This window comes from Phaethon aethereus (genome assembly GCF_964289735.1).
Source record: "Phaethon aethereus genome assembly, chromosome: 21".
Lineage (NCBI taxonomy): Eukaryota > Metazoa > Chordata > Aves > Phaethontiformes > Phaethontidae > Phaethon > Phaethon aethereus.
The window spans coordinates 8,723,995-8,750,914 of NC_138597.1; the positions used below are offsets into that span (position 1 = coordinate 8,723,995).

Below are 26,920 nucleotides of genomic sequence, written 5' to 3' on the forward strand. Positions count from 1 at the left end.
AGAAGCCCGTGCCAGGGCAAAGCTCTGTGCTCACCAGGCAGCTGGTGATCTCCAGCTGTGTGTCCCCATGGTGCTCAGTACGTTGCCTCTGAACAGACCCCGGTTACGTCTCCTGCTCTCCCAGCAAGACAGCCAGGCTAAGCTGGACTGAGGAGACAAGGCAGTAAGAAAGCATGACACTTTGTTCTCGCTACTGAGAATCATCAAATCGTTAAGGTTGGAAAAGACCTTTAAGATCACCAAGTCCAACCACCAATCCAACACCACCACACCCACTAAACCATGTCCCTAAGTGCCACATCTACATGTTTTTCAAACACCTCCAGTGATGGCGACTCCACCACCTCCCTGGGCAACCTGTGCCAATGCTTGACCACTCTCTCCGTAAATAAATTTTTCCTAATATCCAATCTAAACCTCCCCTGGCGCAACTTGAGGCCATTTCCTTGCATTCTATCGCTGGTTACTTGGGAGAAAAGACCAACACCCACCTCACCACAACCCCCTTTCAGGTAGTTGTAGAGAGCGATGAGGGCTCCCCTCAGCCTCCTCTTCTCCAGACTGAACAACCCCAGTTCCCTTGGCCACTCCTCGTAAGACTTGTGCTCCAGATCCCCCACCAGCTTCGTTGCCCTTCTCTGGACACGCTCCAGCACCTCAATGTCATGAGGGGCCCAAAACTGAACACAGGATTCGAGGTGCGGCCTCACCAGTGCTGAGTACAGGGGCACGGTCACTGCCCTGCTCCTGCTGGCCACACTAGTGCTGATACAGGCCAGGATGCTGTTGGCCTTCTGGGCCACCTGGGCACACTGTTGGCTCATGTTTGCTCTTACATTGCCCTGATCCAAAGCCAATGAGATCCACATGGAATCAAGGAAAACTATCCCCAGATCTAGCTGGAGGGTTCAAAAGAAATGCTTATGTTTGCCCTTACATCACCCTGATCCAAAGCCAATGAGATCCACATGGAATCAAGGAAAATTCTCCCCAAATCTAGTTGGAGGGTTCAAAAGAAGTGCTGTTGCAACAGGCTGAGCTGTAAGAGTTCAGATAGGGACTGAAGATGAATGGCGTGGTCTGAGTGCCAGACGCGTCTGCACCGGGAGGCAGGAGACCTGCGCTCCAGATACATCGCAGACTCGCTGCATTGCCTTCCCTCGGCCAAGTCACGTAACCTGCCATTCCAACTTCCCCGGCTGAAACATCAGAAGACATACCTACTTCATGAGTCCTTCTAGCTGTGATGCTTAATGCATCCGAGTCTGTCAGCAGCTTTATTAGCTGCTGCGTGCATGTTGCAGAGAACTGCTCATCTGTGGACCTCACTCGCCTGGAACATGAAATCGGCACCAACACTTGTTTCTCCCAGACACCCGCATTTAAGCAGAAGTCTAACCAGGATAAAGAAATAAAATTTCTCTTCTCCTCTCATTTAAGAAAGGAAAAAAGCATCAGCTTTAACATAATTACTCCTGATCTATAACATCGCATCCAGAAATTACAATTCCATTTCTCCCCCGTAGGTACCTGCGAAATACAGTTGTGTTGCTCACGACAGTGTCGCAAAATCAGTGTAGTCAAGTGAATTTCAGGAAAAATGCTCTTTGTGAGCAACCTAGGTGCACCTGTAATTTAGCAAAGTTCCAGGTATCATTACAAAGGTCTCCAGAGAATTCAAAAGAGAAGCATCCTAACAGATGCCTGTAACAACCTGAGGTTTTTTCCCTAAGTTCTCGGTTATTGCATTTGGTATTTCCCCAGGAGCAGGAGGATATAGTCTGATGTAGTACCCATAAATCTCTGTCTATCCCTTAACAAGGCAAACAACATAAGCCTCTTGATTTTTTCCAAAAACCAAACCAGAAACCAGAACCACTAACTCTCGTATAGCGTTGCCCTAAAACCACATTTGATTGATAGCTATCTTGAAGATGTTATTGCACACAAATAGAAATAATGCAAATTGAACCATAAACAGAATCCAAACAGAAATATCCAAGAAAAGCTTATCTGCTGAATATGCCGCCTTTGACCAATTAACTAACGCTTCTGGGCTAGCTCCAAATGGCCCAAAATCGGCAATTTTACAGCTCCTCTGGATAGCCGATCATCATAACTAAGACAGTCTCACAGGGTGCTTACATTAAGCTCCTCTGGCGGCCGACGCTGCCGGGCAGGGCCACTGAAGAGGCTGACAGAAGAGAACATGAATTACAGTGAGACTACAAAATACAACTTACGGCCTCTTTTAAAGCCAAAAGCTTTCATTTCATGAAAACCGTATTGAGTCGACAGCGGCAACGACCTGGCAGAGAACGCTCAGCTGGGGAGGTAAGGCTTGACAACATATTCTCATATTTCAACATATTTTCATGACCAAGGAGAAGTCTCTGCTACCAAAGTAAGAGACAAGAGGGACAGGCCCAGGAAGAATTGGTTTAACATTCAGCTGTTTCACCAACCAGCTTTAAACTCGCTCATCTGAATAAGAAGCTCCAGGAGCCACACTCTTGATTCAGAAGGAATCCTAAAGCAAGCATCTTTCAGAGCTCTGAAGCACTGACTATCGGCTCCTCCTTCCAGCAAGTCTCCATTTTTTGGCTGGAATCGAGTCCGAAGTGACGAAATACCCAAAAGAAGATGACGATCTCAGACAGAAGGGTTACAAGCAGAATGGTCAGCTCTGGCAGTCCTTCTTTGCCCAGCCTTTCTAGGCAGTTTGCAGAATTTTGGTCATATGCAACACTAACAAACATAAACAGTACCTCTTTTTTGAGGCTTGCTCGCTCAGCTACCAGCGTACAAGGGGCAGTACGCATCTCAGTCTAAAGAATTGCAAAGTCCCTGGGAAAAAGAGTCTTCTCCTAGTCTCTTTGTCTCCATGTAATTAAGCTCGATGATACTACAAAGCATCCAAGGGGGGGGAGCGTTTTGTAAGGTTCTCCAGAGCTGCAGCAACATTTGTAGCACAGGACGGTCTACATAAAACTATCGATCACTGATCTCATTATTTATATTTCACTCCGAAAGCCACTCGTGTTCCCAGATGCGTAATAGGTGTCAAGAGTAAGAACCTTGAAAAAGAAATCGAAAAAGTTACAATAGCAGATGGCTTGTTTATGCCATAATTGGTATTAGGCAATTAATGGTGGGATGAAACATCCCATTGCTTCCGAAAACAAAAAGCAATACTGTTTAAAGAACATTTAATGAGCACGTTTTATGTTGTCCTCAGCAAGTTCACTGCCAAGCCACAAAAGACATTATACACACTTCCTTTTGTCTCTAATGAAAGGGGCATTGCTACTTGCTTCTTGTTAAATTCACAAGTTAAAAGAAAAAAGCGCAAATGTAATGTTTTAAACTCGAAGTTCACCTTCTCAAAGAAGCGCTGCTTAAGGTGAAAGGCGTTCGCTCGACAGAGCAAAGCGCTGCGCAGGCTACCAGAACGAGAGGCGAACCGAACGCCGCCGCGCAGAACGATGGAGTTCAGCGGCCGCCTGGCACAGAGATCTATTGTATAGCTCTGATACTCAGATACTCCAAATATTTGACATTCCAAAATCTTCCCTGTTAACGAGGTGAGATGAAGGCGGAAGGAGCGTATTTATTTGCTAGGAGTACGTATTCTGCTGTGCAATTCGAGGCGGTTTCCCAGACCGCAATGGAGGGGGATAACGCCTGACTTGTTTTAAACCGTTTTCTGCATCTCTTTCTCTTACGCGTTTTGAATGTCACCACCCTCTGCCATTACATTAAAAAAGGCCCAAGGCAATACACTGCACAAGAAAGGTGCTGCATTTCCAGCTAGGGAAAGGCTCAGTACCGCAGAATGGAAAATGGTGGTACAAACGTCTCCAAACGCTTTCCTTTCAAGAAACCAGAGTCCTTTTTTGCCTCGTCACCTGCAAGCTGGCCGTAGCAGCGCCAGGCAGCCATCCAGACCGTCGCGCACCGCCCGCACAGCACCGGGCTCCCACCTTCCTCCGGCGGAACCAGACACAGCCCTGGCGGAAGTTCAGCAAAGCAGAACGCTGTTAACAGCGGCAGAAGGTTTTCGGGAAAGTCAGTCGGTGACATTGTTTTCTTGCAACGAATCTTTTTTCTAGCTTTGAAATAAAATGACCTTACCAGCCATTTCAAGAAAATAATTTTCTGAAGCATCCTGTCTTGGAAATACGTGCAGGAAGGCATGAACTTTGACAGACTTAGAAGACTGTATATTCACAGAACTAAATAAGTGTACTATGGAGATGTATCAAACACCACATATGAAATCCCACATAAACAGCAGATTCCTTCTGATTAAAAGCCTGTGTAAAGTATGACTATTTTCACAAGGAATTTATCCCTAAATGCGCCGTGATGCGTTCTGTATCCATGCTGTCCACACGGCTTAATGTTCTCTTTTTAACCATTTCTTCAGTTTAAAAACATGCGTTTTTAAAGAGTGTATCCTGGTACACTAGAGACAGTAAAGTGAAAAGCCATGCCTTATTCTCACATAAGTACAAAAACATCTCTGGCATTCTTTCACCGAAATCCTTGGAGTTTTCTAGGGGTTCATCTTACAAGTTAAATGTGGAAGACAATTTTCCAGGCAAGTTTATCGAGGCAAATCATAACTGAGCTCCCAAACAAATAAACATCAAAATACATTATTTGACTTTTCCACATGCAATCGGTTTGAGCCGCACAAGCCCATTACTTAGCAGTTGAAGAGAAGCCTGGTAACATTGGAGATATCAGTAACTTGAGGGAATTCAAGCTTCTCGTGACGCGAATGTACAGTAGAGGAAGCGATGGACAGTCTGCAGCTGGTGAAAAGAGGTCCTCTAATGACATACATCTGGCGTCCATTATCTCAGCATCTGCTGGGCTGAAATCCAATATGCCTCCCAAAACACATCGATACTCTGAGGAAAGGCACAATAGCCCCTGGATTCTCTTTAACAGCCCCGGACCCACCCGTCCCCTTTAGCCACTGCACGCTGTGTCGTTAAACCAGCCAAAGGAACCCAGCACCCTACCGATGGCTTGCATTTATTACGCAGGGCTGTATTATTCTGGCCCTTTGATCTCTGACAATCAGATCAGGGCGGCGAATCGGCGTAACTGACTTCCATTATCAGTGATTCGAAACAGCTCCCGGCTAGAAGAGCCAAGAGCTGGTTGGGACCTCTGGTAATGATCTAGCCAGTCTTTAAGCGAGCCACTTAAACCTCTAAGAGGAAAGAATCCCTATTTTAATCTGCAAACACGGGCTCTTCTACTACTTTGTTGTCACCGTTGGTTTTATTAGCCTAGCCCGGCTGCAGCAGAATCCCACCTCAAATCAGCAAGACATTCGTTTTAAGTCTCTGCCACTCGCGAGACCTCTTTGAGAAGCCTGGGAGCCTGGACCGAAGGCATCCGAGAAAGGCAGATGCACCGAGTAGGGTGAAAAGCGCTGACACCCGCTTCCGCTGCGAAACTACCGGCGGCCACCGAGCGCACGCAAACGGAGCTGGGCCAGCCTGCCCGGCGATCCGCGCCGCGCTACGCAAACATGAGGCAACGGTGTCACGGGTAGGGCGAGAGCATCCTAAAAGCTGCGGCTTGCCAGGCTTTTCAGCTCCAGTTCCAGAGCAAACGAAAAGTAACACGCAAACGTATCGCTTCAGAGAGCGGCTGAAGGCCAGCAGCCCCGGTGCCTAGCCCGTGAGCGTGCTAGACGGCCCGGCGTGGAGACGGGAGCCTGTTTGGCCTTCTCGGCACCCCCGCGCAGGGCCGCCCGCTGCTCTGGTGTTGCGTGGCGGGTTTCCAGATTCAGCGGTGGTTTTGCTGGCTTGGCGAGGCAGGAAGGAAGACAGTTAATGCGCGTTCACATACGGCAAAGCAGAAACACCTGCTGGCCTTCAAAACAGGGTTTTGGGTGGCTTATAGAGACTGAGGGTCTAACAGGTGTCCCTGAGGCCAGCGGGGACATAAGGGCCTTCCAGCGGCCCCCCAAACACTGAATTATGCGAAGAAAAACCGCCTGCACAGCTAGATACAGCCCGTGTGCGCAAGTTGAACCATGAGAAACTGAACTCCCATAAAACTGAGCGTGTCTGGGAGGAAACCAACCACTGGGAAATCTCACTCCAGAACGCCCAGACCCTCCTTTGGGTCTAGAGCTGCTTCTGCTGACGAACGCTTGCCGTACGCCCACTTCCAGCTGCCAGCACTCCTGCAGCCGCGCAGCCCGCAGGCGGCCACACGGCTCCAGCGCTGCACGGCCCAGCCTCTTCCCCAACCACTTCCCTACGAACTGGAAGACGGGGCCAACACCGCCGCGACCAGTGAGAGCACTGCACACAGATCGCGTCTGGCGGGCCGGGGCAGCGGTAACTCAGAAAGTCTGGACTCGTCTTCCAGAATTGGGCGTTCGCTGCGCCTGAAGGGGCTGCGTGCTTATCGATGGCTAGAAAGATGAAAACCCCCCCCCAGTCAGGTAAATGGGCACTCACTGCAAACCGTTTCCACGTTACCGGTGAGAGGCCCCTTAAAATGCAACCCGTGTTTTTAAACACTAGCTATAGGTGATATTAATATACTGTAAACCACGCACGTCCTGTGATATCCGACCGTTCGTATATGTGCATACACATAGGTATGTGCTACCGTATTAATTTAAAACTGTAGCATAGCTGTAATCAGTGAACGCAAGCTAAGCAGACAGGAAACCCAAGGATAAGAGCCGCAGAGGTGCAGACTCCCCGAGCTTGTTCTTTGGAGCCGGTGCCGCAGTCTCAGGAGGAGAAGGAGAAGGAGCCCCATTTTCAGAGATAGCAGTTTTCATCTGAATCTTGTAACATCCCTAGCAGTAATGAGCGACTGTAACAACCTCCTTTGCTGGCTGGGGCCACCCTTGATTTGTTTGCGAGGGAGATTTTCCTCCTTCTCCTCCTCCACTATCACACAACTTAGTTTGGGTTCAGGCTGTGCTGAATGGCAAGCTTCAGCCCAAGTCGAAAAACTGCATTGCACAACAGGAATGCACACGCACTTGAACTTGGAGCAAGGATATACGGAAAGTGTCCTCCCTTTCTCACATAACTCGTTAATTAAACCCCTGGAGCGGGAATCCTCCGAGCACCTTCCTGGGAAAAAAAGGGTATTTGTAATGACTGGAATCTCAGCGTATGGTTGTTTCTTGAATTATTACACAGATTATACTGCAGTACTGAGACCGCACCGCGAAGCAGAGGAAACAGACTGAAACACAGCAAACAAAGCAAAAATGAAAGGAAAACCTGTGGCTGAGGTGGGGATAAGGAGTTTCAGAGGCTGGTTAAAAGATGTTATCACCCGCTAGAGAACTCTGCTTTAAAAAGATGCCTTGGAGAAGGCAGCACATAGTGAATAACAAGATGTTTTTTCCAACCTTTCCAAACCCAGAAATGGAAAGCGTAACATACTGACAATTTCTTACAGACCGTACTATATATTTAAGCATAAGTTAATCCTAAAAATTCCAGGAAGGTTTGCAGCACTGCTTATCTTTTCTACTTGGGCCTTCACTCCCCATTTCGCTCGCTAAAACACCCATTTTGGCTGGAACCTGTTCCCCCGCGCCTACGGCCAGCATGGATCCCCAGAACACAACAGAAGATCACTGGTCCTGGGAGTTAAGCTGCCCTGCGTCAGTTCTCCGCTGCGACGTAAAACAGCCAGACGCGAAAGGGAGAGCCACTGAGCACCGCAGCAGGAGAGACGAGAGGCATATCTCCGGCATGCCTCCGGAACGGCTCTCCTGCACTGACTGGACCGGGCTACAGTTTTGTCACCGTTCCAGAAACCAGCCAGTTGGGCGAGCAATTGTGAGCTCGGGATGGTCTCCTCCTCTCCGGTAACAGTCCAAGGATTCAGCATTAAATCAGTCTACTTGGCATTCACGTATCGAACTCTTCTTCTTGCCAATTACACAACGGGATCCCAGTGGTCCACTTTTAGACTGAAGGATTTTTCATTGCTTGGAAAAGAATCACTTCTCCTATATAAATATCCCTCGACTCACCTCTGCGCTTACGGTCTGTCAGCAGACGGCTCACGAGAAGAAAAGACTTAGGGTAGACCACATAGCTCTCAAAACCCTAAAGCTCTTCGGACCCCTCCCTCAACTTTGCCAGTCACTGAGGTTTTGCAAACAACCCCCCTTTTTAATTGGTCACAGCTGGCTGCGAACATTCGCAGAAACCCTTGCAGGGAGATTAGAGCGGGGCCTGACATTCCGCCATGGTGCTGGCACCATAAGAATTCAGGAGGTGATCACGGGAGGTGCTGAGGAGTTTCAATCCTCACTGAAGGGAGAACATGCATCGCTTTGAAGATGGCATGCAGCACTTCACGTGACTTGGCCCCCGGTACGAATCCCTCCAAACTAAGCGTAGATTTGGTCTTCTCCAGATGGCACAGTAAGCCGTTTCCTTCCAAGCTTTTCTTACCCCCAACAGATCTTAACACAAGGAGCAGTAAAGATCTGTCTGAAAATTGCAAACGGGTGCAATGTCTGCGATAGGATTCTTCTCTCATTCATGTGCCAAAATTTAAGCAGAGGGCTACAACTCATCTAAAGGACTTGAGCCATGTGCTTTCTGTCACCCAATATAATCACCTCTTTTAAATGATAATGAAATCCTTAATTCTTGAGTTCAACCCAAGGAAAGCTTGAGAAGAACAAAGAAAACCATATTTCGAATTCACTAAAGCCTTTGAAGATTTTAGCCTCTTAAACTAGCAGCTCTCTTTCACTTGCTATCATCTGCCTTTAAACAAATGAGTCAGTAATATTTTTGCCTCTGCATATGCTCCATCACTCATCGACGAAGCCGGACAACTTTAAATGTAATAGCGTACCGCCAAAAGGCTTTTTGCTGTACTCCGGTTAACCTTCAGAAACTCAAGTCATATGAATCATGAAGTTATGCAGAGAGTGACTGCCCTGCATTTACGTCCAGGACTGTAAACTCGAGGTCGTGCCAGGAAGCTGGCGGCAAATGCCACGTTGCGCATCTCAGTGAAGGGCGCTGGACCCCAGAACACCCCACAGATGGAAGTGCGAAGAGACTTGTTTCGCAGGTACAACCCCAGCTGTTCCCCCAGCTTCAGCACGTTTTCCTTTTGCTTCCAAACTCACTTCACAAAAGATTATTTTTTTTTTAAACTGAATAAACCCCTACATAGCTTTGGCTTGTTTCCCCTCACTAACTGTTTCAAAGAGTTCAGCGCTACCTGTTTGCCAGCTATTAAATACCTAATGTTTGGCTGATGGACAAGCAGATAGCGCAGGACGAAGCAGAGCTCTGCACAAGCCGCCCTTGTTCCGCTGCCTTCCTGAGCCAAAAAGAGAGAAAATCCCAGCAGGCAGAGCTGCACGGCAACGCTGCGGACTGGCAGAAATCTCCCCTGGGCTCAGGCTCTCCTCCCCTCCCCAGCAGAGGGCTAAACCTTTGAATCAGGAGGCTGTTTGTAAATAAATGTATTCGGACTTCTTGGCTGTTGGAGGAGAAGTGCTCTGCTTAATTTAGCCCTGGTATTATTAACAGTGGATTCTTGCCAATAAACTCACAGCTGAAGAACAATTGCCGCTATTCAATCCCACAAACGGATTTTAAATCGGCCTTGTGAACTGTAAACCCGTGGAACATCCAACACGGTATCTCGCTACTCTCATTCTGAAGTCGGCACTGGGGTCCCCTTGGACAGGGAAGTCGCCCGAGTCCAAGCAAGCGTTATTGCACACGCACGCTCGCTTCCATCTGGGAAAGCAGCATCTGGCCCCTGGATGCAGGAAGAGTCTACAAGGTGTTTTCCTTTGCTCCCAGAGACAAACCGTTCCCCGTTTTGACTTCGACACCTTTGAGGGCTTTGCAGCCCTGTGTTTCTCTCTGAAGACAGCCTCCAGCCCAAAGGCTGCAGCAAACCCCTCTCTCCCACCCCCCCGCCCAAGAAGCCTGTGCCCCAACACGCCGCAAAGGCTTCCAACTGAACAGCTCGAAGAGATTAGCAGGAGAAGTAGGGTCATTAGTCAATCAACCAACACGGAGGGCACGTCTGTAAATGAGGGCAGTGCTAGAAAAGAAAGGGACGATAACGGTCTCCTGAAGCAGCGACAAAGCCAGTTCAGCTGCCCTTGCAGAAGCAGACGCTAATCACGGGCCCTGCTTGCTCACAGCTGACCTCTCCTTTGTGCAAAGCTAAAGAAGATTTGGTCTGGCCGATCCTTCAAAACGCAGCCGGGCTAATTAGGAAGGCTCCCGTCCCAGCGAAGTTCCCACACAAGAGCCCCCAAAGCCTGAGTGCCACTGAAACGATCCACTCCACCGTGAAGTTTTCAGTAAGCAAACGTTGAAGCCAAGCAGCTGATTTACAGTACAAGATGCAAATAACAACAGCCCTTATGCTCCCCATCCCGTCCCTGCCGTGAATGCACACCCCCCCGGCACACGGGGCCGCGCGGGGAGCCGCTCCACCGTGTCCACGCGGGTACGCCAAGTTCACCAAAACTGGACCCTGAGACATCGGCAGGTCCGAGGATCCCTTGCAAGGCTTGGAGCAGCACCCAGGTTTTCTGACACCCCCTCCCGCCCAGCAATGAGCCCCGTACAGAAAGGTCATTTATGCCCAAGCTCAAAGAAGGGAGTTCCTAAAGACAGTCTCAGCCCAAAGTAGCCCTCAAACACTCCATTTACAACCCTTTCATCCTCCAGAGGTGGAAGAAAATGAAGGTGTTTGGGACAACCCAGCTGCTTTCTCAGTTCAGAAACAGCCTCTACAGTCGCTATAATATGGTTCAGCTCAACCTCTTCCTCCGGTTTGCTGCTCTAGCGAAGCCCTACTTAGGGCAGGTGGGAGATGCCACGTTCACGGGGAAAAAAAAGACCAATCTCTATGCTGACAGCGCTTAACAGGAAAAAAACGCCCCGAGATGCAAGAGGCAAGAGAAAAAGCGTTGAAACCCAGACGAGCAAACACGACGTACTACAGGCCTTCCTGAAAGCGCCCGCACGGCCCTATTGAGAGGTCTCCACTCAAAGGGAGATGATCTAATGCAGATGGAGGGTGCCCAAATATTATCACTTTCAACAGCTCAGGAGCGCAGGAAGGACAGCATCTCACCCCTGGAAGCCAGGCCGATGGGGTACCGCCTGTTTTCCAGCCAGGGTAAACACAGGATTGCCGCTGCTCCAGGCTGGCCAGTAAAAATACCCCACGCTGAAAGGTATGATAAGAGTCTGGCCAGGACAGCGAATGTCCTGCCTTTAAAACAAACACGTCTGTATTTCTTTCCAGAAAAGAAAAGGCGATACCATTAAGATCAGACACAGAGATCTCTGGAAGACGAATGACACCACCGAATATGGCTGTGGAGCCACTTCAGTCACTCGGGGTTATTTTCCTGTGGTTGTCAGCGAACAGCCTCGGCCGGCCGGCATCCAGACTCACCCCAGTCACGTGCTGAACGGCTCCACTGCGGGGAACTATTTCTCAAGAAGGTATCATCACCTCACATACCAGGATAGCTTCCTTTATAGGTGACAGATGAGAAAAAATAATTCACTGATTAACCGTTATGTGTCTTTCCCCAAAGCTGTCTTCTTTGAAGCAGCCTCCAGCCTCCCATCCTATCGTGAAAATCCAGCACAAAGGTTGACTGACCGGCACAGAAGGTAACCATCCAGAGGACTTTTAAGAGTAAAAGAGATGACGAGAAGCCAAACAATTAGGTTTCCATGAGAAATTTGTCGTAAAAAGTATTTACCAAGGAAAAATCACTTACAGCAGTCAGTAAGAAATTAAGATGAAGGGAAGGATGAGTTTGTGGCTGGGATCTTCCCGTATCCTCAGTCAGCACATTCTCTGTGGCAATGACCGTGGCTTTTGGAAAATGCAATAATGAAAAGCATCAAGAAACAGACTCCAAAAAAAGTCAATTTTCTGCAAGCTAGGGCTAATACAGCAACTTCAGTGGTCTTTTTTACTTTTTCAGGAGCAACAGCTCTTTAAAAGCAGGATGGAAACAAAGGTTAAAATTAAACTTGAGACCTAGGAGAGCTTTCTGAAAATGCTTGCAAGGTATCTTGTCTTGCAAAATGAATGCCGGCCCCAGCCGAATACATCTATAGGTTTCCTTCATCTGCAGGTAATGAAAACGTGCCGTCATTTGCGGAGTCTACGCCGGTGGCTTTGGGGTTTGTCCTGCTGCCCCACTGGGCCCATGCTGTCCTCCCTTTTCCTAAGCAGTGCTGGGGACGCAGGCAAAGACGACCCCAGGCACGCTGATAACACACAAGCCACTGTTGCCGCCTCACATGGTTCCCGCAAAAGGTTTTGCAGACCAGTAAAATAAAAGCTAATCTTTTAAGGCTGACCTTTTAAGACCCAAAGCACCAACTTCGGGTCCCTCGTCCAAGGCGGGGGTAACATCAGCGGAACTACAGATGTATTTTCTTCCTCGACAAAATAAGGCAGTCATTTCTCTTTAAAAAAAAAAAAAATATTTGGGGGTCTCAGAAATGTGCACTTTATTTTCAAAGCTGCAAACAATTATAGTTGCGGGAATCGCTAAACATTTCCAAATGTGAAAACAGTTTTTACCTCATGGGTTCTATACAGGAAAAGGCCCGATATTTATTTTATTAATTTGTACGAGAGAAGCTGTGACCAAACAAATTGCAGGGACAATTTAAGGATTGTTTATTCCCTAGAAAAGCCTGTAACGTGCAAACATGAACCTAAGCAGCAGCGTAGGATGGTGCACGTCTCCGAGACTTAGCCGTGCTCTAATCCTTCGGGGGCCAAAGGATGAGAGGGAAGCGATGTTTTAAGCAGTCTGTTTAAACTGCCGCTAAGCGACTGTCACTGGGGGGAGAAATCATGTGGACTCAGGCTCCTACTGCATCTGCAGCGTGACTATTTTAGAAACATATCACAGAATCACAGAATTATTAAGGCTGGAAAAGACCTTCAAGATCATCAAGTCCAACCATCAACCCAACACCACCACACCCACTCAACCATGTCCCGAAGTGCCACGTCCACACATTTTTTGAACACTTCCAGGGATGGTGACTCCACCACCTCCCTGGGCAGCCTGTGCCAATGCTTGATCACTCTCTCAGTAAAGAAATTTTTCCTAATATCCAATCTAAACCTCCCCTGGCGCAACTTGAGGCCATTTCCTCTTGTCCTACCACTGGTTACTTGGGAGAAGAGATCAACACCCACCTCACCACAACCCCCTTTCAGGTAGTTGTGGAGAGCGATGAGGGCTCCCCTCAGCCTCCTCTTCCCCAGACTGAACAACCCCAGTTGCCTCAGCTGCTCCTCATCAGACTTGTGCTCCAGACCTCTCATCAGTGAGGACTGAATAGAGCCTAAAGCCAACGGCATCAAGGAGGGTTTGGCAGTTTGTATCTGACAGAGAGAATTCTCTTTCTTTAAAGGTATTATCTAGATGTGACTTAAGGGCCTTTGAAGCACTTCTAAACTGACATCTTAACAACGATTAAAGTTCCCTAAAAGAGAGGCAACAAGAAAAATGCGCAAGAGCAGGCTGGCTCAGCAGCTGCAGCCCGGCTCCACCACACAGCCAGTGGTTGTGTGCCTCCTCGCAAGCTGAAGTGGCAAGACCTCGTCTCTGCCCTCTTAAAACTCAGCGGTAAGAGTTCCCCTGAACGGATTAACTCACGCGGTCACCTCTCTGCCCTCTGTTCTGATTACTTGGGGGTTGGAGGGTTTCAGGCTTTGCAGAAGCAGCTCCTTTCCAACCCTTCTCAGTGAGAAAAGACCAGCTCCGCCAAGGACTAGTCCACTCTCAACTCCTCTACATCCATAAACTCACCTCCGTTTCCGAAAGAGCAAGGAACCACATGTCTGAAGGAAGAGATATACACTTACTTATGTTTAAAAAAAACCAACCAAAAGTCTTATTATTCAATTTGCTGTTACAAATCCAGGATTTGAGTAACTGTTACTGCCCTGTACCTTGCAGACTGAGCAGTTAGAGGGAAGAAAGGGCAGCCGTCTCCCTCTACAACACTATGAGGCACATTTTCTCTTACCGTACGTGCCCACAGAGAATTGTTCCAGCTTTTAGCAGTTGTTTGCTACAGACTATCACATTACCAAATCAGAACATCTCTGAAGTGCCAAACATAGGAAATTCAATAACCTTCAAGAGAGAATTTGTATATTGCACAAAGGTTAATGAAATAAAGCTTAGCAGCCCCAAAATAAAGCCTAGCCAAAGATGCAGCTGATCCAGCTAGTCAGAGCTTAGCTATTTTCCCTTCTGATGTGGCAGCCCATTGCCACGCTCCCCCAGGCTCAGCTTCGTTCCACAGGCCACGACCCTAGGGTTTCTTTGTTTGACCTGACTTTAATCAGCTTCCTTCTCCGATTCCAGCAAATCCCTCTGCTGATGGCAGCCAGGAATAAAGGCTATTGTACAGTGCGGAGCTGCGTTTCACAGCAAGTCATGATAAGCATTTCCTTTCCAAACATCCAAGTTCCACAACCACTACAAACAGTGGCCAAAAAAAGTAGAGGGCAGATTATTGGAGTTTTGCAGATAAAACAATGGCTAGGATTAAAAAAAAAAAAAAAAAAAAAAATCGGGGCATCCCTTGCTGTTTATCCCCTTCACTTCTGACTCAAAATTAAAGGAAGACTTTGAAAAGATTGCTTACCGTACTGACAGCGAGGTCCTTGGAAACCAGAGGGGCAATGGCAGAGCCGCGAAGAGCCCTCTATGCAATTTCCACCGTTGAAACAAACCCCGTAACTGCAGACAGCTGCAAGGCGGAGGGAGAGAGTAAGTCCTGAGGTCATGATGGGAAGCGCACGTGCGTATAACAGAACAGTTATAAATATACCGTCGAACCGTTCTTGAAAGGCAACTCTTTTTCGGTTGACAATGTGATAGTGCACAAAATCTCCTGAAATTTAGGGTAGGAAGGTAAAACACCTTAGGCAATATCTAAGGGCTCTTCTTAAAGTGCGGCTGAGTGAAAAAACAGGAAAACACCAGCAGAGCCGCAGGGGAGCTGCAGGGTTCTTGATGAAATAACATTTTACAGCCGACAAGCGGGTAAAATAGCCTGAGAAACAACTCGGGCAGAATCATACCGGATCCTGTGGCAACAAAGTAAGTTATTTGTTCGGAAATTGGAGGCATCTTTCAGGAAGAAGCCCCTAGAAGCAGCTTTCCACCTCTCCGCTGAGCTCTCCTGGAGAGCTGGCTACCCAAACGTCGCGTCACCTTCTGAACGGATGAGCCGATGAAATAGAGCTAAACTGTAAGTAAGCCTGAGCAGCCACATTTCTCTATTCTCACCCAGTGAAGTGTAAAATGGACACAGAGACCAAGAATGCTCAATTAGGCTTCTGAAATCCACCTTTTCAAATCGTCTGCATAAAACTACAAACAAGGATATGTTTTCCAGGGAAACATAGATTTCTCCTAACTCACAAAATGCAGCCAATATTTTATATTTCCCACTAGAAAATGCTCGTCTCCAGGAGGAGACACATTGGTGACAAGTGATGCCATCATGTGTGCCGTGCTTCATCAAAGCAGAAGGACGCAGAACAAGTGCCTATCTTCCCTTTTAAGTCCATTTAAAGTTTCAGACAATGAATTTTTCTCCCTGTTCGCTGGTCTGGACATCGCTGTGTGGCCGGCCAATTTATCTTTTCTTTCTTTTTCCTGCACCTCCTCCTTCCCTTTCCCTGTTCATTTGCATTGAAGAAACGGTAACAAAATCCAAGAACAATGGGATTGGGTAGGAATACATTTCACAAAAGCCATGGCAAAGCAGGTAGCAAAAAGAGCTTCACGGCACAAGAGATGCCCTGGCAGTACCTGGTCCAGCAGTTCCCACTCGCCTACCCCAAGATCCTGCTCAGCCCAGGCTGGACCGTGGGCCAAGAGCAGCAACTGGACCCACGTGTTACAGCTGATGCATCCCAGCAAGGAATGCGCTGCAAGTGCCAACTGTGTCACGGTCACCTGCGTTCGGGGCCCTCGTGTCCTATCAATCCAGTTTATGGATCCGGAGAACCTAATTATTTCAAGTAGCTGAAATTACAAAAGGCAGACCTGGCAATCCAAACCCTGCTGGCTCTGAAATGCAGATTTACTAGAAAGAGCACAGAACGCCGGCGAGCAGACAAACGCTGATGGAGCCAAGTGCAGCTTACACCACAATTTACTGTGGCTCATGTGCCAGCTGAAGCAGGTTGCTGCCCTGCACAGTTGCTGACTGACACCACTTGCCAACAGCATAAGTGAACCATCAACCAGCTAACCCATACTGCATCCTCAGGAAGATGCCAAGCCTCCTCTGCTGAAGCAAAGATGAGATTTGGCTTTGGTGGAAACACTAAGGGGGGGAAAATGAGCATGGAGTTTTTCCTTCTGCTAGGAGAGGTAGGCATTATTCCACTCCCAAGGCACGCACGGGGGTAGCGAGGTTGCTGGTTAGTGCGAGTCGACCACAAGCAGTTAGTGACCCCACTCCAGACCCGCAGTCAGGATCTGCCCCGGCTGGGTGCAGCCGGCTTTGCTGATGCAGCACACACCCATACAGCACTTCTTCATGCTCAAGAAAAGCACCTTCCAGGAAAATATCAGAACTGGTCTCTCCTCGAAACCTCAGCAGTCACACTTTTAAACAATCGGGCTATTTAGAAGTCAGGGTGAAGAAGGTTTTCAAGGATTTCCCTCTGTAAAGAAAAAGCCCGAGACGTTTCAGGCCGTGGCACTTTGGGACATGGTTTACTGCTGGGTTGACAGTTGGACTTGATGATCTTAAAGGTCTTTCCCAACCCTAATGATTCTATGATTCTGTGACTGAGGAGTCCCGCATGCTCCTGGCCGCTCTCATGCCGTGTCTGCAACTCCTCACGCTAAATTCACATCACGTGGGAAAACAACACAGCAGCATCCCCTGCATTAATGTTACCTGGGCTCATGAGTGCGGACAGTGTAAATGAAAGAATGAATGAATGAATACATAAAAGCTCCCGGAAAAGCCATTTTTTCTTCTTGAAAGCTGCAAGGTTGCCAGTTCTGCACATCCTGACTGCCCTAAGGAAGAAGCTGGAGAATTAAATACATCTACAGCAGGTACAGCTGAGAGGTCCAGCTTGGGAACCAACTGTCAGCTACTCAAGTGCATTCAACACGGCCCCCCAGGAGACCCCAGTGGCACCGGCCGGAGTGGAGGACACCGCGTGGTCCTGGGCATGGGCCGGTGGCGAAGTCCCCAAGCAGAAAGCTCTGGACCCTGCTCAAGGCCAGGGGTGAAATGGCCCCTTTGCAGTTACCGACCGAACATACAAAGCCTGTGGTTAAATTACAAACCTACGGACGATACAGAACCACCTGAAAACAAACAGAACGGCACGCACTGGACTAAGGTTTCCACACGCACTCTGTAACTTCTCCCCCCTCTTTGCTAGTCGGGAGCTGCCGGTTTCTTTTCCCATTCCACCTAAAGCTGTAACTAATTAGTAACAGAAGCAGCAGGTCTGTGATTACACATTTCATTTCGTGTCATTATAGCCGGGGAGGAAAGGCACCCTGTGCAGGCTTCAAAAATGGCTCCAAATACTTGGCACAAAACATTCCGTGCCTACTCCAAAACACCAATCGTGCATTCAGAAGAAGAGGGAATCACAGATGAAAACGGCGCAAGGAAGCGTGTGCGTTTCTGGGGCACGTTGGCACGACATTTTGCGCACACGAGTCGATATGTTTGCAACATTACCAACGCATTTGCAAAGGTAATTTGGAACTTGGAGCCCTACACACAAATTCAGGGATGGGAAAGAGCAGGTATTACCTGCACAAAAGAAACGCGAAGCTTGTGGGGGTCAGCTTGCCAGGCCTGAAAAAATCCTTCCTTCCCAGTTACAGGTCTGTCGCACGGACGGGAGTCGTGGTTTGCGGTACTAGCATCCCCTGTAATCAAAGGGGATGATTGCCTGGGCAGTAAAGGCAGGTCCCTTTTCCCTCCCCACCCTCCTCTCCGCTAAGTAACGCAGGGGATGCAGTTAGTGCAGGGCAGATTCATGTCCTCAAAACTCCTGAGTGCTGAAAGCTTTCATCAGCCGCACAAAGCTCATCGATAGCTCGCGTGAAGCTGCCTGAAATAGTCTGCCTCCCAACGATACTGTGGAGAGAGACAAATTGGCACTTTGTGAAAGTCACAGAATCATTAAGGTTGGAAAAGACCTTTAAGATCATCAAGTCCAACCATCGACCTAACACCACCACGCCCACTAAACCATGTCCTGAAGTCAAATCGCTGGGTCAAACCCTGGTGGTGGCCAACCCCTGGGCGCTATATTGCCAGGTATTTACACCACTCTTCCCACAATGCAATCAGTTACAACCTACTCCATGCGGAAATCTAATAACAGCATTACGAGGTTTCCCACTATTCTCCTCCTACCGTTGAATCCTCCATATACCAAATATTGGCTCTGTTTTTTCCTACAGAAACACAGCTGACTTCCTAATTTCTCGTCTGGGCTAAATCTAAATACCATCTTACACAGCGCGTTTCGCCTAGTCTGAGGCGCTTAAGAAGGTTTTGTGAAGGTTCAGATGAACATGGCATGCTACAAATTCGCATGTTTGCTATTAAAACACGCACTCTTACTAGACCAAGCTCTGTACCTACCTCAGGGACATTTGCTCTATCCCTTCCTTCACAACACAGCTGTCCGAGCGCCCTGGTTTGCGGCACGGCTCTCAGAGGCCAGAGCTCGCTTGCGGCTGACCCAGCTCCAGCTCACCAGCCCGAGTGCTAACGTCAGCTCTGTTCCAAGACTTGTTCTCACCGATACCTGAACTCCCCAAACTTTGCACCTCAGATGCACTAGAGCTGAAAAACTTAAGCGCCAGTGTTGGCTCTTTTAAGGACCTGATGATTTTTCAAGTCCCCCCTCCAAAAAAAGATTATTCAGTAATACAAAGGCAGCATTGAAGTCCAAATACCCATCTACCCAAATTAATAAAACAGCGATGAAATGTTGTTTCAGAAAGCCCGTTTTCTTCTCATCCAATGTTTTAGTCACTTTTCCGAGCCATGGATCCCTGGGGACCACAGCAATCCTGTATCAATCCCATGCTGGCCTGCTGGCGCAGAGCACTGGAAGTTGGGAAACTCTTTCACCAGCACCCCACTCGGCTGAGCCACGCCGTGTGATGCCTGCGATGGCAAACACTTCCCCACGTGCGTCCTCCCATGCGGCAAGGCGGAAGGAGCTCCCGGCAGCGAGCGTTTCAACGCAACTTCCCACATCCATGTATGCACGAGATTTTCTAGGGCTGCAGCCTCAAGTTTTTGCTAGCTCCAGTCTCACGAGAAGGGCTGTCTTCTGCTTTCTCCCGATCCTTCAGGCCTCAATCCTACTAGTCAGAATTGACCAGGTGGCCAAATTGCATAATAAGGTGGCTTGGTTTTCCCCGAATCCTTTACCGTCATCACCTAAAAACCAGACTTCAGACAGGGTCCCCGTAAAGCTCCGCCTGGCTGCGCGACACCCTATTTGCCAGCGGTGCTCAGCCCCCCATTCAGTCAGCCCCAAAGCACAACAATGGAAAAATATTAGAAGCAATTGTGGCAACACGAATCGGGGATTAGAAGACACGGGTGTTGTTCTTGGCTGCGCCACAGATTTCCTGAACAACCCAGACAATTCCCTGCTCTGTGCTTCAGGCTGGCACATGCAGAGTGGAAATTGTAATAACCTACTTCCCAGCCCAGTGGGGCTGAGGGGCCTGCGGGCCTCCTTCCCCTGCGCCTTCCAAGCCCTCTGCAAACTAGCTCCTCATTCCCAGTGATGTAATTTAACGCAATGGAAATTTGGGAAAAGGGTAACGACGCTGGTCTGGGAAACGGGGAAGAAAGGATGAATTACAGAAGGCATCATCGCCTCCCGTTTGAATGGGTGGACAATAGCTTTTGCGAGGATTTAGCCAGGCAGGATTCTTGGGAAGTCAAAGACAAAGGAAGAGTGATGGAGAACAGCATTTCTCCTACAACGTACGGGCTCACCGAAGTACAACACGGCCATCTCTGCCTGGACAAAGAAGGCCTCCCAGGGGAGCGTACGTTAGGCGTTTAACCAGTACTAGGCTTGATCCCAGGCGAAAGGTTCAGAAGTTCAGCCGCAGCCTTTCAGCTGACAAAACAATGAGCCTCCAGGAGCCAAGAGGCGACGTACAAAGGAAAGCCGGACTAATAGGGAAATTAAATTGTTAACCGAACACATTTCCTGCTGAGCCTTCCAACCTGTATCGCAAATAACGGAGCTGCTCCCCCGAGGCCGGTGCAGCCGGCTCCTGTGTGCCTGTGTGCGCTGGCCCACGCAGCCAGGCTCCCAGGGTTATGCAGCGAGCCGGGCTCGGCCATGCCTGCGCAGCGAGCGCAGCAGCCGAGCGCGGCCACTGCAGCGGGCCCTGCCGAGTGCTCTTTCCCTGCTCGCCGGATGATATGCTAAAGCTAAGCAGAGTTGGCAGGAAGAAACGTGGTTCAGTGCAGGGTAGCTCACTCTGGAGCCTTTTAATAGGCCATTTGCGACTAATAAAACTTTCTCTTTTAATGAGGCGATTAAAATTCAGCTGCTTTCTACTCAGCCCTTGGGGATGCTCGGAGAGGTTTGCATTGTGTCTCACACTCTGATACTTCCTCCCATCTCCTCACCAAACGAACATTACCTCGGCCTCTTCCACGCTTACTGCTCTCCTCAGCGCCTTTCTGCCTCATGGTGTCATTTCTGAACATGGCAGGGGTTGGCCCAAGAACACAGACATGACGTCTGCGGCTGAACTCCAGCTCCTCCACGCAGACCAAGAGCTATGGACTTGGTGGGACGTGGCTTTTCAGCATCTCAAGCTGAAAGTAGAGATCACGGGGATTACCAGACATGGAGGCCCTTTGTCCTAATCAGCAAGGGCTTTATCCGTGTTTTTGAACACATGTGGAATTTAAGTAGCATCTCAGAGGCCACTTGAAACTGAGAAGCTTAGTCTGAAAGTCAATCTGTCGGTAATCAGGCAGGGAAAGAACCTGATGCAATGCCAAACATGCAAAGGGTGTCTCCACTTCTGACCTTTTTCCTTCCCAAAAGGGACTGAGCGGGTGAATGCTCCAAGACAGAGTGCGACGGAAAGGCAATAAGCCCTCACGCTTCTCCTATCGGCAGGAGAGACGGGACAAAAAGCAGGCATGCTGCGAGGGAACCGGGCAGCTGCCTCTACACGGTGAGATCTGGCAGCTCCGGGGGGTGTTATGAGCAAGCGCAGCCTTGCTCACCATTTCAAAGGGTGCCGTAGGAGAGGAACAAAGGAATTGAACATTCTTTGAGACTCATGAGATCTCTGTGAAGCCATTAGTCTTCAGACCACTCGACCGCTCCGCCGTTTTACAGGTTATTCCTATAAAGAAATTTCCCATCTCTTTCCAAGCTACTTGCTCCCAGCAGAGTCCACGCACTCCGAGTCACTGAGTGCTGTCCTCGCAGCTCATTTTCTCACCTGTAAGTGCTTAGAGACACAAACCTGCATGTCAGGAAAAGAAGCACACCCCTTCTTTTGCTGCAAACAGTCACCAGCCTAGGCAAACAAGTACGCTCGGCACAGCGGCTGCAACAGGGCAAGCTCTCTTCTTCTAGGCAGCGCTCTCCTCTTCTTCCAGTGCCAGCACTGACAGCCCAAATAACTCAGCTGAACTGGGACCGACAGCAGTGCTGGGACCTCCCATTCATAACACTATTTAACGTTACCGTCACGTGTCGGACAGTGCGCCAGGTTCAAACAAGAAGAAGGCAGCAGGCCTTGGCCAGCTACACACAAGTCACCAGCAGTGACAACTTCCCCTAATAAAACATCACACGTGTTGGGGTTTTTTAAGGAAAAGCAATGAACAGTCCAGCATCTGGAGCAAAGAGAGCACGGCAGTGAAGAGATGCCAGCCTTCAAGAGAAAGCAAGATCAGATGTCCTTGCTGGAGCGATTCCACCTCACAGTGTCCAACAGCTCTAATTAAGCTGTCAACAGTGATGGCCTTCCCCACCTTTGCGCTCCTGGAACACTATCAACAATCTCTGAAGACAGATAGGAAGGGCCGCAAATCCTGTTGACATGTTTTGGCATAGCTTCATTGCCTTCAGCAGAGCTACGCCAGTGAACGCAGGCTGACAAGCGAGCGCTATATACAAAACAGAAAATCCTCTAACAAATATAACACCCTGGCTGTGTTTCCCTGCCTCAGCAGTCCACTAATATTTACTCATTTCCCCTGCCAGTCCTTCCTACACCCTCTTCTGGTCCAGAAGAACATGCTCATACTAAGGTGCGGGCCACCAGCAGGAAAAGTCATCACACCCCTGCAAACCAAAAGCTGGGAGCTCCTCAGGGCAGAGGATGTAGTTACACAGAAACCAGAAGGGCTGCCCAGGACAGTCCACGGATCGCAGCAGACACTCCCGGCTCAGGGTACCAGCCATCCCACAGACGCTGGGCCGAGCTGTCCCGTTTGCCTCGGTCCAGCCTGCTCATCCAGCTGCTGCATGGGGGCCCAGAAACAGGGAGCGGGAGTCCCCTGGCCGCACTGCGGCCACTAGCCAGGTGGCTAGTCTGCTGCTGCTCTCAGGGACAAGCTTCCTGATGTGCCAGTTGCACTCAAGGTGTATGAATACCCGCTTCTCCACTCTGAGAAACCTTAGGTTACGGCACGGTCCCTGTTTTAAAATGAATAGTATTCAACCAGATCAGAACGGCAAAGCCCCACACTTTGGAAACACACACGTCTCCCGGTGAACGTGTAATATGGAAGGTGGAACATTTATATTCTCAGCATCACTAGAGTGTTAAAAAGACTTAAATATCGAAATAAAGAAAGAAGGTGGGAGTGGATCTGCAGTTAACTGGTGCTGTGCCATGGCTCGATTTGCACCTGCACGTCCTTCCTGCTAAAACACCATTTAACTGATCATGTCACCCTCATTCTCACCTTGAAATATGGAGGTTAACGGAAACAAGGGAAAAGCAAGGACTTTGTAACCTGCTCTTCAGCTTCTGCTCCAGCTGCAAAACATCTACTCGCTTTCCTACTCTTGGGAATAATACACAGAAAACATGTCAACAAGACCCATTTAAGAGAGCGCAACAGGAACCACCGACGTATGTGTGACAAGAAAATAAACTCCAATGTCTTGACCGTCACATCAGCAGCAAGTTTGACATTAATAGGGAGAGTCAGAGTACGTCATCTCCAAAAGAGCTGGACCTCCCTCTCTTTTTGATTCCAGACCAACTCGAAGACCATTGCCCAGCCTTTGAGTGCTGGCCCCGACAATGAGGATGACGAGTTCGGAGCGTGCCCTGAGCGGCTTTATTTCCTTTTCTCTGCTTCTTTCCTGGATGGAATTACTCACTTCCTCAGAGGGAAAAATCATTACAGAACGCACTTTTCTGAGTTCATCTGAGGTTATTATCTGCTCGCCGACAGTGGGTCATTAGGCATCCGTGGAGTTTCCTCCAGCACAGTGGGGTTGCTCTCCTGTGTTGTAGGCTTTTCAATAGGAAGAATAAAGATTGGTTGCTAGACACACTTTTTTTTTTTTTTTTTTTTTTTTTTTAAAACCTTTGCTGCAAGCATCAAAGCATGTGGAAGGTATAGGCAGCCTCTTTACAGAACAAAAGCCGACTAGCTGCGGGAGACATTTTCCTATATTGTAGGTCCATTACTATCAAAATTGCCTTTACAGTGGAGTTGGACACGGCCAGCTTTCATTCCCTTGATGTCAGGTCCCAAATGCTTTGGTGGCTCGCCTGCCTATTATTTAAAATGAAAGCTGCTTTTCTGTGGCGAGGGTAGGAGCGCACCTCCAAAGTCTAATTCAGAAAAGGTGAGAGCTCCGTTACGCAACTCGGCAGAGAATTAATAACATATCACAGGAGCGTGTGCGATTCTGCCTTGATGGCAACATTTATTTCTACATGTATGCTCAGATAAACCTTTGTTTGATTCAAGAGAAGACTTGACTTTGCTCTCAACATCTCAAAAGCAAAGTTTAAAGTTAAATATTCCCCCAGCTGGATGTGGCCACAGTGTTTAGGGGAAGGAGCCGGGAGCTACCCAGCACCTGCTTCCCATGTCAAGCGGTGGGGCCTGGAGGGGAAGGCGGGAATATGGGGCTCAGGAGGATAACGCTGCCTCTGTCCTCTGCAATAATAGCATAAAATTATCTCATATACTAATGTTTGCCTACCCCTAGCCTGATTCAGGTGCAAACCTGAATGCATACTGCAGCTTCCCCACACAGCTAGGAAGGGGATACTTCCATGCCTGTTCTGCAGAGAATGACACTAGAGCAAACACAAAAGAGGAGCCACAGAATCCAAAAGTCTCAGGTTCTGGGTCTCCACTTCAGACCTGACAAGTGCCATCACTTCACCCATGCTGGCATTTGCTGTTGCCACTGAGGCTGATGCTGCGACATCCCTTGCTGGATCCCACCAGTCCTGAACCCGAATGCTAAAGGAGGGAGCAAACAAAGGACAGTGGAGATCTCTAACCTCTGGCAGGGGTACCTCAAGCTCAGCAAGCCCTAAAAAGAACAGATCTCGTACCTGCCACACACACCTTTCCAAAGCAGTTAAGGAGCCGCATCCCTTTACAAGTAAGTTGATGAACAAATCACGCTCTCGGCCACGGTTCGGGGTGAGAGGAGCGGGGGACGGCCAGAGAGCATGCTCCAACCAATGACCACATGCCGCCAGCCAAAATTCACTGCCTTCTGGACCACAGCACCGAAGCCCAGTTTCTCAGCCTGAGCGCAATTCGTCAACATCTGCCTCTTCCAAGGAGGCAGCTCTTGCAAACGCCAAGTAACACCAACTAGCTGGCAAATTAGCCGCTGCCAGCACGCCCAGTCACACGGCTTTTATCATGAAAAGTCCACTCAGGGCTTGGATTCCAGCTTTCCAGAGCCTCTGCTGATGGCACCCTTTGAAACACCAGTTTGGGCTTGATTTTAAATGTTTAGTAGCATCTGGCAACTGGAGAAATGAATGTGACTGAAAACCCCTTCATGCTGCGATACGGAACTTCTCCAAAACTGGAAAGCAACACAAGCGCTTCCTGGGAAGCCAGAGAAAAATCCTTCTGACACACAGTTAAAATAAATAAAAACAAAAAACCCCAGAAGGAAATGAGAAAAAAGACCGGTTATTTTTAAAGACTTTTTCATAGCTTTTACTGCAGGCACAGGACTTGAAATGAGCACCCTCATCAAAAAAACAATACTGACAGCAGCTAATGAAGACTCACATTCGAACAGCGCGATACTTACAGTAGAGACAGCCGGCATCGCCTCCACGCTGGGACCACCCCGGGCAGCACCTGTATGCAGTCTGGTGTCTCACCTTGTAGACCTGCTTGTAGCCCGTGTAATACGCTGTTCTGAAACACAACAAAACAAGATACCACCTCGTTAATTCCTGCAGAACAAGGAAACTCGAAAGAAGTTATAACTCTAACTGTGGATGTAAAGAAAATGAGAAATTTGATTTTCAAATGTGCTGACATTTTTTCCCACCTGGACTACCAACAATCGCTGATGCTAAGAAAATACTTTTGCATTTACTTTAATCAGGGAGAGGAGAGACTGGAGCGTCCAGGTCCTCTGGCTCTTGCCTCCTTTCCTAAACCATTTCACAGCTCTGAGCTCCTCTCTTAAACTCCTTGTCAACAAAGGAAATGTAAATTTTACACTCAACAGTTCTCAAAAAAGAAGAGCAATTTCAGTCCAGCTTTAGTGAGCGTGAGCAGGCGCCTCAAGGGGTTGGTGAACCAAAAAATCATCAGAATCCTGATGGGAACATCAAGCCACTCAAAAAGTTCTCTGCGGTTGTGTTTTAAATTAGCAAGGCTTCTACGGATTAAGACTGGCAGAACCGACTCCCTGATGGAAAGGGCTTTCGCCTCCTTGGTTCCTCCTCCGCTGCGCCTGCGATAACCCTCAACTCCGCAGCGACGAGCCCGGTGCTGCAGCCAGCACTGCAGCTGGCACTGGACCTGCCACACCACAGCGTGACTGCATCCCTCCCGTCTTCCAGAAAAAGGTAGAAGCCCTCTCCAGCCTGGCACAGTCCCGGGACGCAACAGCGCAGTAGCCTCTCCCGAAGCCGTGGCCGCAGCCCCACTGTGCGGCAGGGCGGGCGCAGGCTTGGCAGGGGATGCTGCGCTCAGGCCGAAGCTGAAGGTCCCTTTAACCAGTCCTACGAGTTACTTCCAGGGTGGGAGTTGGGGTACTAAAGCAGGGATTGATCTGAGGAATAAACAAATAAAAGGGACGTTTTTTTCCCAGAAATTTGGTGCCTTGTGTATGTGAAAATCGAAACACAGATAAAACTTCTAAAGCCGATTTCTGAAAAGGTCCTTTGGCAGAACATGAAACTGTTCCACCAAAGCAAATCAGACAAACAACAACAAATAGTTGGCACAGCAGATGCGTTGTACATGTCCACTGAAAATATTTATCCTAACTCCATCTAGTTGTTTGATTTTGTCTGAATGTTTCTACACAAAACCCTAAATAAGGGTGAGCCATTAATTCCCCGTGAAGGAAACCTTCAGCTACTCTTCTGTGCCAACCAGCATATGGAAGCACAGCTGAGAAAAATAAAAGCACATACCAGGTTTTTTGTGCGAGCTGTTAACAAATTATGGAGGAAATAAACACTGGTGTTCCAGAAGCAGCTGGGAAAGCAATTTACAGTCACTGGGGCACCGGAACAGCTAGCAATCAGGCGCAGATACCTCTGGGTCCTCTTGGTATCAAGAGCTATCACCCAGGGCTTTAACGTGGC

General features: G+C 48.7%; 1 protein-coding gene across 1 annotated transcript in view; it reads right to left on the bottom strand.

The window, feature by feature from the left end:
• Window positions 1-26,920, bottom strand: part of MEGF6 (multiple EGF like domains 6) — a gene marked incomplete at its 5' end in the record, with an annotated part of 95,694 nt that overhangs the window by 63,466 nt on the left and 5,308 nt on the right. The window contains 2 exons of the mRNA XM_082009449.1: window positions 14,718-14,822; window positions 25,402-25,511. Of these exons, the coding sequence (XP_081865575.1) occupies window positions 14,718-14,822; window positions 25,402-25,511 (215 nt within the window). The remainder of the gene's footprint in view (window positions 1-14,717; window positions 14,823-25,401; window positions 25,512-26,920) is intronic.